At 32.5% G+C, this 19,851-nt stretch overlaps 1 protein-coding gene across 1 annotated transcript; it reads right to left on the bottom strand.

Annotated features, from left to right (window-relative positions):
* Positions 1–557: 557 nt before the first annotated feature.
* On the bottom strand, positions 558–16,917 carry LOC132557381 (transcription factor 21-like). The gene is made up of 2 exons (XM_060221885.1): positions 16,402–16,917; positions 558–883 (listed from the first exon to the last, which is right to left on the bottom strand). The coding sequence occupies exons 1-2, from the start codon at positions 16,687–16,689 to the stop codon at positions 761–763; spliced, it is 411 nt and encodes a 136-aa protein (XP_060077868.1). The 5' UTR covers positions 16,690–16,917; the 3' UTR covers positions 558–760.
* Positions 16,918–19,851: the final 2,934 nt, after the last annotated feature.

Below are 19,851 nucleotides of genomic sequence, written 5' to 3'. Positions count from 1 at the left end.
ATTTTTTGTTTTCTATATAGAGCTACCTATGCGAACGGTGTAAAAAAACCGTGAAAAATATTGAGGTAAAAAAATGAATTAGAACACCAATACCTGTTTCGTGAGAGAAAAATCTGTTGTAATTCAAACTATTTGTAAATTAACTATGTTCTGTAGCTATATTGTTGATGGAAATAACGTAAATAACAGAACATAGGGGCTGTCGTGAAATCGGGAAGGGACTTCGACTCATCACAAATAACAACCAGAATACAGTACGAATAGCAAATAGTATACATGCCCCCACCCTTAGTTTGTATATATATAAGTTATATATGCTTAGCTGTTCATTTGGAATCCTGTATCTCTTCTTTGTAATTATCTAATGTTTCATAATTTGTGTCAGTATTTCCTAAAACAAGAGCGGGTACGTTGTTAAATATTTCATAAATATCATTAAGATGTACTGATGTGATTTTAATAACTTTTTTGGTTTTCGGTTTTGTTTCATTGTTTTGTTTGTGGTTTGTTTTCTGTTTTCCAAAACAAGGTGCATACGACAGACAACATAACCTGGTTTATAATGTATTAATTCTAGATTATATTCATTTTCAATGAGTAGTAATAAATAACAGTTTCCACAGCCTTAAACAGTGTTAACATTGAATTGTCTTGTTTGTATATAACTGTAGTCGGCCGACATGGATTTCAGGTCTTAATTCACACCTTTTTATATCGTTCATTGTCATGTGTCTCCTTCCTTCCTCTGCCGGAAGTGACGTCATATCAACATGTCACTGCAGTTGGACATATCATCGTGGTCCATGTGGGATTTCATGTGATCAGGAGACTTGCCATCTGAACTTGGACTCGTCTTTCCTCCGGTAAAACTGAATGGCCAGGTCTGGAAGTAAGCGGAATACATGATTAACAATTTTATTGTAAATTCGCAAATTCGGAGAGATGAAACGATGTCTCGTTTTCCTGACCTTAAAACTGATATTAAAGAAATTGTTTTTTAGTTTCACAGTATTTGAGTTTCAACATGTACAAGTCATTTCGAGAGTCTTAGTTTTGTAAACGGCCATCATTGACGCAGATGTAATATTACTATTGAATAGATAAGACGTCGCCCACTTCGACATCGAAGATGGCATTATTAATCTGTACAGTATGTATCTTCGCGTGTTGTTGGGTAAAATTCACATAATTTCTTATGAATCTTTAACGAAACATACGATCAATTGATTGTGTTTATGTCAAACAATTTCCTTTTTTAATTTTTGTTTTTGATTTTAATTAAAATTGACCTTTGCTGTATATTCTGTTACTAATTACTTTGGGTCCTGTTTCGCACATAAAATACTAATGAAGAAGTATTATTTAATCAAATTTATAACTGCATAAGTAAGTTGGCTATTCTTTTCATCACCTCCGACCTAACAAGAGCCATAATTGTCAAAAGTAATGCTGAGACAGGTTTTCAATAAAGAGATAAAAGTCGAAGCGGTATTGTCCGTGCAGGATATTGAATATAAATCATAATTAAGTACTGAAAGGCGTTGATACATAACGATGATGTGTCGTTGTGTGAAGTCCTAACTTCTGGTTTGTTCATATGTAATTAGGCTCATCGACCTTGAATGATAAATTGTCGTCCTTTCTTGACAAAGTATCAAGATCAAAATAAAATCGTCCACTTAAAATACTAATTTATGGGTTCTTTTTCGTTCTGCAATAAATCACAATTATGAAAATTGTGTCATTTCACACGAACAGGCCACAAATAATACCGGAGAAAATTTACTTCAGCCGAAGGTCGTAATTTACCTGTACAGTTATAACTGTCCACATTGGACCCTCATCAGCGCGTGCCGGCTCCGGGCTGTGACGTCACGGACCCGGCCCATACAAAAAGGTTATATAGAAAGAAAAAACACTTTATAACAGTCAACACCTCCCTATCTAATTACCGAGGGAGATGCCTGTGGTGAACTCTAGCATATATTACAGCGGTGTCTGTGGTCCTCACCACAACCTGGTTGGTCATGCCACCAAGAACTACCTCACAAAGTGACAATGGTACTTGTTACCGTATAATTTACGCTACAACAATCAAATATCCTTCATTTCACAGTAGTAAATGTCTTATGAATGATGATATGGTGTGTCAATTTGATTTATGAAGAGACTGTTGAGAGTGAGTGATTTACGGCCCTCGGGCTGTGATGTCGAGTGTAGGACAACCTCCCTCACTACCTTGTGTAAACCCACACTGGCACCATACAAATTAGGACGACAAATATACATTTCCTTCATGAAAAATAACGTCACTTTAGCTAATCTATATATATATCCAAAGAGTTATTTCTAGTACTGTTAGTGAAAAATGCTGATTTCAGAAAATATTATCATTAACAATTTTGCTAATTTATCTGTGTTATGTAGGTTTTATGTGTATTTGCCACAGCAACCCTTAATTGTCTTTTTTCAAAATATAGTACATTTCGGGAATTTCAAACAGCTGGAATATCCATAATTTATGTTGAAGTAATCATGATTGTTTTAATAGAATTCCGCATGAAATAACTAATATTTTAGTGGTTTAGGTCACACACAATTGTGCTATATATCTCATCAAACATTGAATGATGACGAATAAACTTAAATCACTCCAAAACTAATCTTACAAATACTCAATGGACAATAAAAGAATATTATCTTAAACTTCCTGTAAGTTTCCAAACAAAAACACAAGGATTACTCAATCATTCTGAATAAATTAGTTATTTAATCAATGAAAGTGATGTCAACTAAGCTACATAGTAAGACATCTTTAACAACAAGTCTATTTGCAATCAATAACATTTCATCTGTAACATGTTCAGTGTCAATTTCTCCTAAATTGATAAATGTTTAATAATGCTTTTCGACAACATCATCCTTGTTAATAATTTGTTGATAACTTTTTTTGCATTGATTTAGATACTCAAGATTGCACAAAAGACACACAAGTGATTCCTCATATATTTTAGAATTTTAGAAGAAAGTAAAATATGTATAGACAAACTAGCGAATAGCACATTTTAATTCAGAATTAAATTCAGGAGAGCCAAGCAATTAATTAAACTGCATCACACAGTTGTTTCGTCCTTCTTTTGTTGTATCATTCAGTATAAAACTAATGGATAAAAACATACCAAGACACTGTTGCTGTGGTATGCCCTATTTAAAAACGTACTGTAAAAGGTTATATGGTGTTGTAGGGTGACTTATTCACCTGGAAGATTTGACATACGACCTGTAAATATAGTGCTGAGTAACTAACGTCATCCATCTAAACACATCCCTACTACCACAAACGTCAGATCATCCTTCACCCAGTCACTAATACATTTACATAACATTGGTTCAACCTTGCACTGAAAGTTTATTTTTTATCACGTTATTTACCTTATGCAATCATTATTTCCATTTCTTGTCTTTTCTTTTATTTACTCGTTTTCATTTTTCTCTTTGACATCATTGCTGCAATTTACGATTTTTTTGCAATAATTTTCTATTTTGATTGGCGTTTTATATAGGATATTTAGGGAGCAATTTATATATAAAGCAGCTAAGTAATTAGCTTAATTTATGTTCGTAATATCATAACAAGCTTTTATTTGTTTTAATCCTGGGCTTCTTTTTTCTATGGGTGTGTATATATATACAATGTATATATGTGTATGTAAGATCCGGGCTTGCCTCAATGCTGGCTAATTATGGGCTGCTTCTGAGCTCATGTGTGTTACATAAGGGGCTGGTCACTGATTGGCCAGCTAACGTTTGGGCCCGCGTCCTCTTTCTCATTCAGCAGCCATCTTTAAATTGATTCACATCAGAAGCCCTGGATCTCAAGAGTTTAAAACCCACCCACAACCTCCTTATTTCTCATTATTTTTTAAGTAGTATTTGCTTCTATGGTTGATAGGATGCAATTACAGTATCTTGGAAATTTTTGTTTAGTATTATTGTCATTTGTGTTTTTGAGTCATAGCTTTGACTCTATGATATATATAATAAATTTAATGTCACCATTTTGGTGGCCATTTTCATTCAATCTTGTTGTCTGCGTTTTCTTGTTATGAGTGTAGAACATAAAAATATATATACATGTGTGTATATATATATATTTGAATTCAACTTCCAATTGTACAACTCATGTGAATGAAACAACAGAATAAACTGACGTGTACAGACCGATTCATTGGATCTGGCATCAGATAGATTTACTTACTATTAGGTAAATTATCTTATCAAACTTTACTCTCTGCCATTGCTTGCGATGTTTTTTAAATTTCATAGTTTATATTTATAGACCATCTTATCAAAATCTTTCTTTGTATATTAAGAGCAAAATAATTACTACAAACAATTAAAAACATATACATTGTTATATTAATTTAATATTGATAACTCAGTGGACTGCACTGACAAAAAGTGCATCCACTCATGGTGTAAGAAATATAGGTCATAGTCTCACAAACAAGTAGGAATTGAAATCTACCAGAGAAACATTTTATCAACAAAGAAATTTTCAAGTAAAGACTTCATCAACAAAAGACAAAACATAAACTACATGAAAACAACAAACTAAAGAAATACGAGATCATAAAACCAGAAATAATAACAAAAAAACAACAACGAGATTAAAACAGGTCTTGTCCTTGTCAAATTAAAAATGTTTATACATGTAGGGCAAAGGAAATGCATAAAACATGCCACGCTAACGTAAAGGAATAAAGATTTATATTAAGAACGCGTAATGCCTGTTGACCTCATTACAACAAACGTGTAAATAAAGTAATATAAATTTGTGTTTTCCTTCAAAACATGTGAAGAATGAAAAAAGAAAATACATTGGTCGTTTCTATATTAGAATTTTGCTTCCGTCTCCCACTCGAATTACTGTTTGTTTGAACAATGGCGTTTTCTGCACAGCCAGCATTCAACTAACATATAAATTCCGATTATTTACAAACATGAAAAAGTTTCATAATTTGATTAATAGGTATGAGTTTAAAATGTAAAAGGTTAACATTAGCTATTTTCTATATTGATCGATGGAATGTTCTGTTTAGTTTAATTATTAAAATATTCATATATCGTGTCATTTGCAAAAAAATCTCACAGCTACACTAATGAGGAAAGTGATGAACTGATGTTTATTCATGATTCTAACACCTTATTTACATACAAAACAGTGGTCTTGTGAAATTAACGCTAATATTTTTTCACATTCGGAACTGATATAGGCTAACTATATTTTTTACATTTTAACCATAAAAATGATAATTTTATATTATTGAAAATATTTTGAATACATGTTTATCTACGGAGAGACATGAAAATAACATAAGGGAGACACCATGTATGGGTTGAGACACTTGTGACAATGAGGACCACACATCCTCGCCAACGCGTACATAACTCACCTAAGGAAGGCGCCATTTGTCAGTCTCCTACTTCATATGTTGTTTATTTTCGTAAGTCTTTTGACAATTTAAAAAAATGACTTATTCAAATTTAGTAAAATTTCTGTGGAAAGTTATCGTTAGCATGCAAATGATTGTTTAATCTACGCGGGGGGTGGCGTGCGAGGTGTGAGGTGTATAACTCTGGGACAGATTATAAGTGTTATGCTGTCAGTCTTGTCACCACCACAGCCTAAGGTGATTTACGGCAAACACAAGATTTTTTCCTCTCAACAGCTATTAAACTCAACGATTGTTTCGGTGAGGTAGGTAGCGCCGACCTCAACCACATTTTGTTTAATGATCTTGTCAGGGGAGCGTTCGCTTCGTTATTAATTTTCTTGATTTAAGTTTTATGATATAACTCTTTTCTAGCACTTACGAGAGGTAGCAGGTACTTTTACCAATATCGATCATGTTTTATGGCGAATGAATGCAGGCATATGTATGACAATTACCTGTTTTGAATATTGAAATAATTCTAATTAATGCGTTTGATTTGATGTAGCAGGTAAAATATCATCACACAAGTTGTATATGTAAATTAGAACGCTTTTAATGCATATGTTTGTACTGTAAATTGAAACATAAGATTGATCACTGTACCTGATGCCGTGTATATTGAAGACAAGAAAAAAAAATAGTTGCTTTCAATTCATGATATTTTGATAAAACAATCCATTGACTTTACAATTTTTATGCTGACATTTAATTGATTATTTTTAATTTTCATATAGAATTCATTTCTTTTTGAAATTCCGATTAATTTTAATGCATCATTGTATAAATTTAGCTCAGTATCCTATGTAAAGAACCACAAAACTGTTTTTGCGTTTTTGTAAAAATAAACACGGTGAAGTATATATATATCTATATATATCACAATTATAGATCGGGGAAAGAATACATCTAAATAAACAGATAATGACAGTTAAATACTTAATTATTCATACTTTGAACTTATCTTGTTAATTCTGAAATTCTGAAAACTGGCTGGTGTTTTTATTATACATAGGTTTGTGACATATTACATGTTAGGATTCCTTTATATTTTTGTTGGTTTTAAATTCCTTTTTATATTAAAAGGTTTGTTGTTTCTTACAATATAGCAGACTAGCCAATATGCAATTTATAAAATTGTGGGTGAAATGATCACACATGATCTATATCACTATATATAAAGGCTTGTTTTTTGCTCATACATTTATTCATTTTGTAACCACTAGATGAATTGTAGAAAAAAATCATTATCACTTTATTATCATCTTAACATATAAACGTCTACGTTCGACGTGCAATTTTTTATACAAAACGTAACACAGTTGGTTGATGTATCAAATAGTTTACAAATTGTAACAATTCCTGAGGAATGCATGCATTATAACATTTACCTAAAATATATACTGTAAATAATGTAAAACATTCTATTAACCCAACATATATCGACATCCATTAACTGATCAATAGCACTTGTTTTAAAATACTATCGTTCATGTTTGAAAATATCCTCGAAGAAAACTATTCACGTTTCGTATTTCACTCAGTGCAAACAGTGACATTTGCTTCAATACGGTGGAAATTTTACTCACGCACATACAACATGTATGTGAGAAAGTTTACTTATCTAACCTTTTGAACGAGCGTTTGAAAATTTAATACAAACACTGTAATGATTTTGTATTATTGTATATAATGTAGGAAAAATGGAACGTGTGACTAAATTTTCATATAATTAAAAAAGAAAACGAAAAAACACCAGAAAATCTCAATTTTCCACAAAAGTTGCAATTGTTATATCAACTTTATATAGTAATGAAAGAAGTAAGAATAAATGTTCTGTTAAATAATAATTCTAATTTATACAATTGAAATGATCTATTATTATTATCATTGTTATCATCAGTATATCATTAGTATATATATATATTTTATTTCATTGACTCTAAAGTTTATGTAGCCTGCATTACCATTAACAAATAAAATACCGACTTGTCAACAAAATCACAATTTTAATTCGAATCCATAAAGTACGGTAAAAACATGAACAAAAAATCCCTAAAATGTGCAATTAAAATAAGACAAGGTGTTCCACGAAGGGTAAGAATCTTCGTTTCAACGACGACATCTGCCATGAAAAACTTAGTCAATCCAAATAAGTGATTTCACGTTGCCGAAGAGCATCAAACACGGAACCACCAGGACACCGAAAAGCATCAAACACGGAACCACCAGGACACCGAAAAGCATCAAACAACGCGTCTCAAACTTCATACCACATTAGGAATATTTTTCAATAAGATAATTAGGTCGATCGTTAAAATATCTATAATAATTTTTTAAAATATTTTGTTTTCGCTTGTGCACTCGGTATGTGTCGTTTTATTTCACGTTTTTGTCGATAACATATGTGTGTTCTTCTCAACACTTACTGTCGTGTGTTTAGAAGCATGATTGTTGTTCCGGTGTTTATGTAATAGTATTGCCATTATTTAACTAATACAGGATTTGAAATATGTGTTTATATTTATAAAGTGAACAGCAAAATTATGAATATTATTGATAACAATATAAGTGTTTGTAGTTTAATATTTCTACCTAACTCGAATAAGTCATTCTTTAAATTGAGAAGTGCCGTGTTCTTTTTTTTATATACTTATTTGGAGTAACAAATCAATCAAGGCGTTTTTAATGATGCTCCAATGAATTATTGTATCGAAGTAGGACAAGAACAGGTGATCTTCATATCTAGCAAGTAAGTGCCTTGTTTTTGCTGGTTGACTGGAAGGCCTTTTCAAAAATCAATGAACCGTTACATTTTACAGACTGATACTTTATAAACAGTGGTATTTGTTAATTGACTCCTGACGTATTATAAATGTAACAATGTATTTAGTAACTAAATATAAATCAATATAACACTATTTACAACCTTTTCTATCATAATTAGATTATATACTTTTAGTATAAAATACATGTATATCGCTGATGGTGTTTCTGCCTTTTAAATTACTGCACACATCATATTTTGTGGTGTTTCGATAGGCTATCACGGAAGGTTAGGACGAGTTTATTGCGTCACTTAATTAACATGGCAGTGGCATACGAACTCCCGGAAATCGATAGAAAGATTGTAAGTAAAGATGTCAACTTGTCAATTCATTGTAATTATCGCGCACTAATTATACAGATTAGGTATTAAGTATTATATACCCGGACATGTTCAGGTGACTATCAAATTATGATTGATGTTTTCTCTCTTTGTTTGATTTATTTCATTTCCATAATTTAGTTAAAAGTGGCAAGGAAGGGATTTAGTTTCTGTTCTTTTTAACACTGGTTCACCTACGCAGTAAAAATTAAACAATATACATTATACCTCAATTTATAAACACTTTCTACTTTTATACATCAGTAAACATGTGTTATCAGTATCTTTCCTTTCTTTGATGATCTATGTATTAGAAAATACCTGATCATTGACAGATATTATGTTCAACTAGTGTTCTGCTATGCTTGAATCTGTATACAATCTGTGCCTTACGGACATTTAACCATCAATATCGTAGCATGTTTAGTAAGGAAAAGAATGGAAAGAGAAAACGTTGATGCCCATATAATGATAGAGGAAAGGCGAAATATAGCATCACTAACGAGTCCTACACAGATGAAGTTGATGTATAATGGAGTATCAATTAATTATTTTGGTATACTGCACTTCAATTTAAATGTACATTGAAATGAAAAAGTGTTCATTATTTAATTGTCAGTATTTTTCTACAACCTTTCTAAGTTAACATTTTATCTGAAGCAAAATTTAATTAGAGAAAATATTTTATGAAAAGACGAAAAGGAAAATAGAAACTTGTCTTCCTAAGATTAAAAAAAAGAAATGTGGATATGTTTTTATTGGCACATTTGGTTGTCACAGCAATTGATGCTTTATATCTTTTAACATTGATTATGGATTGATAGAGGTGAAAGGTAAACATTTAACATATCATTTAAATTTACTGTTGATAAAAATACAATTCATTCACAGTTAAGACTTATTTTTTTCATTTCAGGAAAATGCATTACACACCAGTGGCAAAAGATGTTGAACTACATGTAAAAGACTACGAAGTAAATAAAAAAAAGAAAATGAAATGGTTTAATTTGTATATTAATTTTGTTTTTAATAAACCTATTTATTATATCTTTGTCGATGAAATAAAAGAATTTATCGATTTGATGAAAGCATAGCATTGCTGCAGTGATAATATGAATGCAGTGACGATATAAGAAATCGTTCGTTAGCTTCCCTTTCAATAATAGCCGTGTACATTTATGTTATTTCTAATGTGGTTCCTAAAAGCAGTTGTGCAAGATGTTCTTAACAGATCACGGCCTATAATGATACAATATAACATAATGGCGTCGGTTTGTTGTCAAGCGTAGCGTCAAACTATCTGACGTCAAAGAACATGTTAACTTATTTATCGAACCTTTTTAACACCTCTTTATTTTATGATTGGATCGTCATTTAAATATTTAATTTTGTCATGAAAAATCAATGGAAAGACAATTGAATAATTTCCAATTCCATGATATATTTAAGACAATATAATGGTTTCCCGTTTAATATACCATATTTAAAGCAATTTAATGGTTTCCCGTTAAGTATTAGATATTTGAGGCAATTTAGTGATTTCACGTTTGATATGATATACGCAGACAATTAAATAGTTTTCGCGTTTAATATGACATGTTTCAGACGATTTAATGGTTTCACGTTTAATATGATATGTTTAAGACAATCTAATAGTTCCACGTTTAATATAATAGGTTTAAGGAAATTTAATGTTTCACTTTTAATATGATATGTTTAAGACAATATAATGGTTGCCCATTAAATATAACATGTATTTCCCTCGTATGAAAAATATAGATATTTTGTCATACGAGTGAAATATGAATCATATTAAACAGGAAAGCATTTAATATCCTCTAACTACCTCTCAAAAATCAAAATAATATATTCATCGTAGGAAGTCGGGTAAAAGAGCAAGGAAAAACAATTCTTAAATAAGATATTAGATCCGTGACATTCTACAAAGTCTCGCGCTTTCCTAGTTATTTCTGTAATCTGAATTTTAAACACTTACAGGCTAGTTCAGATTCACACTCTTAAACTGGTCAGAGACATGTTTCATATATCTTAAACACTTACAGGCTAGTACACATTCACACTCTTAAACTGGTCATAGACATGTTTTATATATCTTAAACACTTACAGGCTAGTACACATTCACACTCTTAAACTGGTCAGAGACATGTTTTATATATCTTAAACACTTACAGGCTAGTTCAGATTCACACTCTTAAACTGGTCAGAGACATGTTTTATATATCTTAAACACTTACAGGCTAGTACACATTCACACTCTTAAACTGGTCATAGACATGTTTTGTTTATCTTAAACACTTACACGCTGAATCAGAAATGTTAATGTTTTAACTTAACGAAAGGCTTGGACTGACCAAGATTTACATGGCGTCAAATATGTAATAATGTTCACTGTTCCGTCTTTCTCACATATCACTAGTCCACTCTGTTCCATTTTCTATTAGTTCTCTTCATTATAACGGTTCATTTCGAGCGTGAATAATGCTGTTGTTGTGAATCTTGTCAATGAATCTCATTTTAATATTTATGAAACGATTGTTCTGCATGAATATGTATAAAATGCCTATTCATAGCGAACCGAATCTATTTATAACCTTCATAATATATGTGGTGTTATTTCTGAATATAAAATTTGGCAGGTGAATATATTCATTATTTAGGGCCTAAATTCTCCATGTCTCCATGAAATCCAGAAATGATTAATAAACGTGTTATTTAACAGGATGATAACAGATAATTTAAATAACGCTTCGTCATGATATCGTGTAGGGCTGCTCTAATATTTTCGAATTTTTTCCTTCTTTAATTTCCATAATTTTATAACGAGATTAAGAACAATCCTATCAAAAAGGAATGGGCAAATATTCCTTTTCACCACAGGCTAAACTTTAGGCAGGTTGATGAAAAGTTTTGGAAGTTTTACGGGCGTTATATTGATCTAAATTAGAAACATTCTATTTCTTTGTGTGATACGAAGCTGGACATGTTTGATACTCGTTACTCTGCCTGTTGGTTCCGTTGTTGTATACCTTGTTAGAAAACGCGACATTACTTGTGTGAATTAATCAAAGTTTACATGGCGGGTGTCGTCAATGAAACAGAAGACGGTTAGTCTTCTGGGACACTTGGTCTAATTATCCGTGTACCTTTGCCCTAGCTTTATTGACATGTTGACATGTTGGTATTTTCTTCTTATTTTTTGATAAATATTTTCAACCTAGCACATTTCTAGATATTGATATCTGTCTTACTATTTCAATGCATTAAATATGTATACAAAAGACCGAGAGGAGGTGTCGAGGTGACACTATATAGCTAAAGAATTTTGTCTGCGTTCAGAAATATAAGCATTTGGATGGGAAAAGGTAATATTATTAATTTTAAGTTTTATTTCAAATGATTACATCCCTAATGGTTTATACCACAAAAATTAGCAATATGTCCTGTTTCTGACATCATACAATATGGGAATACGAATACTGTGGAGTTGAGTCCATTATATTATCTTAAACAAAACAGATGTCCTATTACAATAACCTTCCAATACATAATTTAAGCATTTACATATACAAAATAACCCCATTTGCTATTTTAACATCGCAGAACCTGACGTTTTGTTAATCAACTCTGCAGTCGTTCTACAAAAGCTTGACGTTTTTATTACGCGTTGGTCAGTAAGGCAGTCTAGGTCAAAGTTCACGTCCGGGAAGGACACCGACAAATTGGCATAGATATCAGGAAATAGCGCATTCTATGTGAAGATAAATATTGGGATCAAATATAAACATGCGGCACAATTTGCAGGTCACGTGTTCTACACCACTTGCGTTAGCGAGTACGCGGGTTCCGGCAGGTGATGTAGCTCTGATATAACTGTACAATAAAAAAAAGTGAATAGCTTATATACTTGAAAATCTTTAAAATTATCATATTTATGTATATGCATTTTACAACATTTATTGAAAAATGGGTTTAGTACATCTCTCCATCTAGACATTAATCGATCTATATCGGTTATCCTCGGTCGTATCAAAGCACTTCGCATCAATAACGAGGCATTGAGGGTCAAAACAGCTGTATGACGCAGTTCTGATACTGAATTTGTAATTTAAGGGTGCTACTCACTTGTGTGTCGTTCGTACAAACTTTTTGATACAGATTAATGATGTTAACAACGAAGCGATTATATTGGATACACTGCATCCTATAGTGACCTTCACAAATGGTAAAAATAATGTTAGAAAATAATCAGAGGCGGGGAAGTGCTCAGTACCACGTGATCATTGCTTGCATTTACATATGAATGAATGGAATTTAAATCAAGTTTCGAAAAATACATGAAATATCTAGTGATCAATATCTTCTTTACACTGACTATTATTTCATCAATTCCAGAATATTAACTACCTACAGCAATTTGTCAGAAAGCTTTCTGATTTTAAGGTCAATGGAGACAGCGTGTTAAATGACATTTGTACATATATATCCAGATACTATGTATATGCGTTTGTGTGCACATTTCAGATTGAAATAAAGTACATAATTTTAAAAAAAGTTTATACACAACGAACATTTTATATTACAACGTAGCCTTTAATCTTTGAACCAATTTTGGTGAAATTTTTGCATAATTTTTCCATTGCACAAAATTAACCATATTTGTGAACTGTATGGTCCCCAACCATCCCCGAAGATCCGAGAGGTGGGAGTGAAATGAGTCATATTGGTTGGAATTGTTTTTAAAGATCTCTTTTTTTACATCTAGGGTAGATGGAATGATTGTAAGGAGCTATACCAAAGTTATGACTTCCATGACTTAGGAGCCCACGTTTCTTTTGTGACAGGAGAAAATTATATATTCAATATAGGTAAAAAGAGTTATGAGAATAATTAAATAGGGATGCTGTGTACATTTTAAGCTTCCCTCGCCTCCTGGGCTGTAGGGGCAGGGATGATTTCTACTATTAATGATACTTTAATTATTCTATCTTACAGTTGACAATGATTCTCAGAATGTGGTAAGTAAGTTCAAAATATTTCAAACATTAATTCTCTTCTACACCAATCACAGGAATACTTGAATATGAAGAATAATGTAAACATGGTCAGTCTTATGATATACTATAGTATTTGTCTCAGCAAAATTATGTAAACATATCAACACTCTTTACATACCTAACAAGACGTAAAATTAAAACAATGCCAAGCTAAGCTATGAAGAAATCCACGTAACATTAAAAAGTTAATTCAAATGTAAATTGAGTGATAAATTAACACAGTATTTTAACATTCAGTCGATCTCACTTTTTTAGTCTGATATTTATGATGTATAAAACATGAAGGTAATTTTTTATCCATCTGGATTAATGATTTTTCTCACATACAGAGAGATGATCACGGTTAAACTGTCAAGTTAAAACTAAATAAATCACATTTATATCAGATATATCGCAATTACAATGTTACTGAAACAACGAGCAAGTGATTTGTCAACAATAGTATTATATCTGTAGTGTATGAAGATAACTGGGTCCAATCAAAATAACAAATGAAATTGACTGACATGTTGTTGGTTCATGATATTAATGTGTCCTACAGAGATATAGAGAGTGAGACAATGCTGAGGACAGGACCCCGATGCTATTTATAACCTGGTCTCACCTTAGCTGACCCGAACATGGCCGCATTTACCACCGTCATATCTCGTACACCACATCGGCACCCTGCCTTGCCTGTTACGTTATTACAGATAAAAACTTAAAACAATTCCGGTACGCTAATGAGTGTAACAATACACGGGCGATATCCTACTTATATTACCATTACTATCTCCCAACACACGTCAGTAAATAAACCATAAAATATCACAGATATGTCTGTAATAGTCCAGCATTATATGTAAATCTAGTATAATACAATTAATGTAGAAACTTTGAGTTACAGATGTTTAATTTAGGATTATTAAGTTATCAAGTGTTACAAAGATTATACACAATACATGTAGGTTGTAAATTGCACCTTTGAACTTCAAATACATTTTTTTTATAAAGTTGTCGTTCGATATCAACGTCACGTCCTTCTGGGACTCAATTTGGGATGTACCGTGTTGAAATTAAGACAGTGAGTCAGGAAATACTTTCACCTTAAAATGAACACGTTCTATAATTTCATCAAATTCATTAATTCGGATATCGAATAACCTTAAAAAATATTAACACAGCAGTGCATTTTTAACTACGTGTATTCATTTTGTATTCAACAGCGTGTATAATTTTGCCCTGTATCGTGGTACTTCATAAAGTATATTCTTACTTAGTCAGAACAACAATATATAACTTTAAACGGAATCTAATAATATATATTTGTTTATTTTAATGCTTGAGGTAGTTATACACAAGACCGTGTCTTTTATTAACAATAATTTTTTGCGTTCGATAAAATTGGAACACGGATTTCGGTTTCTCGTTTTAGCCAGTTGGACTGTTGACAGACCGAGAAATGTGAGATTCTATCGCAGGGTAGGAGATCGGGTTTCTCGCACTTCTGTCGGATCAGCTGTCATTAAACTTCCAAATTAAAACAACACTCACGAGCTGGAATGTTATGCGCGTGAGTTATCTCACACTCATCGCACGCATTTTAGTCAATTGCTTATACTCTTCTGATCTCGACGATAAAATATTCACAAATCATACATTTCTGGTTTGCACTGGATTTCGCTAGATGTATAATATGTAGTTCTGATAACTGTACTTGTGATATAAACTTCAACTTGGGAACTCGAGTAAAATTCTACCATTTTGTGCGTATGATATTATGTTTCTGTCTCCTGTATTTATTTCAGGACGACTTGATATTCTATATTACAAACTTTCTATGAATAACAAAAGGGTAAACGTTATGTTCTAAACAACCAGATTTGCTCTTTACAACAAGAATTTATGTCAAATTCATTTCCTCGCATTTTTTTAATCGATTTTATTATGCTTTTGTGCTTGAATATATTCTATTTTTATACTGGAGATATATCCTTTTATTGTCATCCTGGAAAATATCGAGACGGAAATAAATGTGGAATTGTTAAAATTACAAAACAATAGTTTTTAATTGGCTGTATTTTTCACTATTGATTTCAAAGTGATACAAGAATTACTTCAATAACAACACATAATAACCGAAACATCCTGTTCAGAAGTCTAAACAATGAATAATTACATTTGTTAAAAGAGATAATCACATTGATTATAATTTAATATACAATGACATTTAAATGAGTTATTTCGGTATGTATACATAGAATAAGCAGAGAAAATCGAAAGAAAAAGAACAATCCTTTCTTGGTTTTAATTTACCAGATGAAGGGTAACTGATTATTTAGATTGTCCATACAACATGAAAGAAAGTGATAACTCACTGAATTTTACGGAATAGGTATATTGTATATTTTCAGCTTGAACGGCTAAAATAAGGGAATATGGTCATTTTTAACTCGCCATACTGACGCGAGATAATACACTCTAACCCACATGGACAACACAATTCAGATTAACTCGCCTATTGAGTTGATCGAGTGCTTGAATGTAAGTGCATTTATACAAATTTGTAGTATATGAACGGAATTTAGTACATTTATACTCCCCTGTATGAGCTTATGAAATAATGGAACGAGGTAAGTTAGTTTACTTTAACGCATTTGATTGCGGATATGACATGTGGTAAGTTAGTACATTATAACTCACCAGGTTAAGGGGATGGAATGAGGGTAATTCTGCCCCTTCCTCCTCCTCTGTGTCCAGTACCTGTTGAAGGTGAGCGATGTAACTAGATGCGAGACGGAGAGTGTCCAGCTTAGATAGTTTCGTGTCAGCGGGTACCCAAGGTAGGGTAGTTTTCAATTTCACAAACGCTTTACTGAGTATTCGCATGCGTGACCGTTCACGCGCATTTGCTGCATTCCTTTGAAGAGGTTTTTGAATTTTTGTGTCATCATCATCACTTGATTGAAGTTCCTTCTTCCGACGCGGCATGATGTCACTTTAGATAAAAGTGAAGACAGTGGTCATGTCCGTGAAACCTACGCCATCGTTGGATGACCATTAAATGGTGCCCTGGTCCACAAATTCATGAAATCTAATAATTCATGACGAGGGCTCGTGGAGCTGTACGTCGGTGTCTTGGGACGCTGGGTATCACCTACAAACACATATACAAGGTACCGACTGACTGGCACTTTCTTTACGTGGCCGATCAAAAGTGATCCATGGTTTATTTTATAGTAAGATTCACTAAGGGCCGGCGCTAGGGAGGCCTCCACATCCATCAACGACCACCTTGTCAGGGACGCGTTTGAAGTATGAACCCGATATCACGTGACCAGACGAAGTTGTAACTATTGGCTAGAAGTAGTGCAATACATGTCAGAGAAACGCCTTAGTATGCAAATAGGTCGTGTTAATTACTTACATGATGACCGCAAACTAAGGCTCTGGAGAGACAATTTAACATTATTAGCATATTAAAGTTTCAGAAAAGATTCCCTTATGTTTACACGACTTTCACTTGACTCTGGTTTGTATTAACACACGCTCACGTCAAACTGAGAATGCATTATTCACTTGAGACAATCAATTAAGTACAATATACTTTTTTTACACGCATTCGTTTAAACGAAATAAGGAACAATTACAAACGTTCAAGATATATTTGATAAACATTATAGTTTATTTCACTGACTTTGATGTCTGATAGTCTACATAGGATGTATGTGGTAAGCATTTTATTCGAACTTAAAAGATTATAAAATCCTGTATCATGATTAGTTTAATGTTGGCAATAAATAATAAAAATATAATGTTTTATCCATGTATATGTTCCTAAAGTTTCAGATTTCTGATAAATTATACAATGTAAATTTAGTCTTATGTAGATGCACGTAGCATCCGTAGTAACATCTTTGTACGTCTACAACTTTCCCTGTAGCAGTTCTCCATGGACAGATAAGAACATTTACTTATCCGCCGGAATGCTAGGTATAACCAAACAACAACAAAGTCAAGAGCTTTCTGGAATCGTCTTTCCACACAGACTGACTATCTTCGTACCCTGATTTACACGACAGAAAGTCCGTTATTTCCAAATCTCGTGTAAACACCAGCGTCCCTAGTACCACAAACGCTCTGTTTGTTTTACTGTCGGCATTGTATGTGGAAATCTGGATGGCGATAACAACAACAGAAAACGATGCCGTCTTGATAATTCCGATTCCTGTTTAGGGTTATCTCCAATTTCTGGAATTGTTTACAGAATTTAATTGTATATACTGTTGAAATCTGTGTTTATATTACAAGGCTTCATCTAGATTTATATTTTTAACATAAATATATTTGAGAACAAAGATAGACAATATTTGTGTTAGACACTTTTTGTGGTTCATGTAAATGAAATAACCATACCGATAAGTACAATATATAAAACCATAAACAATATACGAATTATGTTGATGTCTTTGTGTTAAGTTTATGTTTGTAAAGATTGTAAGGAAGTAAGAGCAAATGAAAAAAACATTTAAATACAAACTTAGCAATCTTTCCAATATATCCAATAAATATATGTCGGTGCTATGATCTTGAAGAGTTTACACATCATGTGAGGTTTTATGTGTGTATTAGAATTTTTATGTGGGCAAACAAAAATTAAAAAGTTTTGAAACGAATTTCTTGAAATTTCATAGCAAATGAGAACAAATTTAAAGATAGTTTTCAAAACATAACATAGAAAGCTAAACTTTGAAGGGTTGTAAAGTGAAAATGTGGAGGAAAAAACAAGCACATGCAGCCTTTTCAATTCGTGACATGACACGTCATCGTGCACATCACAAGCAATTTCTGATTGGCATGTCGATGAAAACTGCTTCACCGTATATCAAAATAGTGATATATACGCAAATATATTATTTTGGAGAATTCACTTGATAACAGGTTGATTATGTGATAGAATGAAATATACGTAGACTACAGCTGTTCCGTCCTCCAAGGGCTCGTCATTGATGCTAGGGGCCTGAAGTGTTGAAATCTAGAGGGTGAATTCGAAACATCAAACTAGGCCGAAAGAAATGTTTGAAATATGAATTATTAGTGAATTATCATATTATTCAGCGAATTTGTGTATTTTCGATGTTGTATGATTTTCAGTCAATGACATCAAATAAATGTGGATTTATCTAAACCGTGCCATTTTTGCTATGAATGTGAACGATTGAAAGACAGCACAAGACTAGGTGTTCGAGAATGGCAAGTTGTTTCATCGATAACACCCGCCATGGAAATGTATGACCTTCCTAGTTATGACAAACAAACTATCAAAATAAGAAACGAATTTAGAATAACAAACCTGTGAAACTCTTCTTTCACATGTACGCCAAAATATTATATTTCCCGGTATGATCATTACAACGATCATCAAACTATAGTTTTCATCAACTTAGATCTGACTAAAAGTCGAACTGCATTTTTCTTCGTCAGCTGTCAACATATACCATGGTAATCTTAAAATTGGGAACAGGCACTAAAACACAATCATCTGTGACATATAGGATAGATAGGTAATGGAAGTAGGCTAGTTACTATCTAGAAACGGAAAATTCGCAATAACTAATCTTAGTGAAAAATGTCCTTATCTAACTAAAACCGTGCTAGCTCTTTCTGCCAAAGCAAGTCCAATATTTTGTGATAAAGCCTGGTACTAAATCATCTCATCTCCAAGCAAGCTTATTCGTGCCACTTTTTGAAATGAATAATATACATTGTGTTTTATGAACGAGATAAAAAGTCAACGAACAAGATCTAAAGTCGTGTGGTCTCGTTTGTACGAGTCCTGGAATTTTCCAGGAGTTCTCCCATTTTACCTGATGAGGATTAAACTTTATTTCGTATTTGATGAGAGGTTTACTTTCGATTTGGTTATTTCTCAAGGAAGTCAAATTGCTGTGTGTTATATTTTGTCAAGACAAAGAATGTTTAATCATCGATTGTTTATACAAGAAATAAACATCAGACATCAAACAGTCACCATAGTAACTAATACTGACATTTAAAATATTCCCGAATTGTCTTCTCATACGGAGTGGTATTCTGTTGTATTGACCGATGTAACATACTAATCATGGACAAATTCATATAATACCCCCGTTG

Source organism: Ylistrum balloti, unplaced genomic scaffold, assembly GCF_031769215.1.
Source record: "Ylistrum balloti isolate Yb309-2 unplaced genomic scaffold, AGI_CSIRO_Ybal_v1 Utg370666, whole genome shotgun sequence".
Classification (NCBI taxonomy): Eukaryota; Metazoa; Mollusca; class Bivalvia; order Pectinida; family Pectinidae; genus Ylistrum; species Ylistrum balloti.
Note: the sequence above shows the minus strand (reverse complement) of the source record. Positions and strands in the feature narration are given on the sequence as shown.

Bases quoted from the DNA above. Each gene is read 5' to 3' on its own strand.
- LOC132557381 (XM_060221885.1), bottom strand. From the start codon at position 16,689: ATGCCGCGTCGGAAGAAGGAACTTCAATCAAGTGATGATGATGACACA. The intron at 884-16,401 runs GTGAGTTATAAT...GCTTACTTCCAG, and splicing joins CATTCCATCCCCTTAACCTG to ACCTGGCCATTCAGTTTTAC.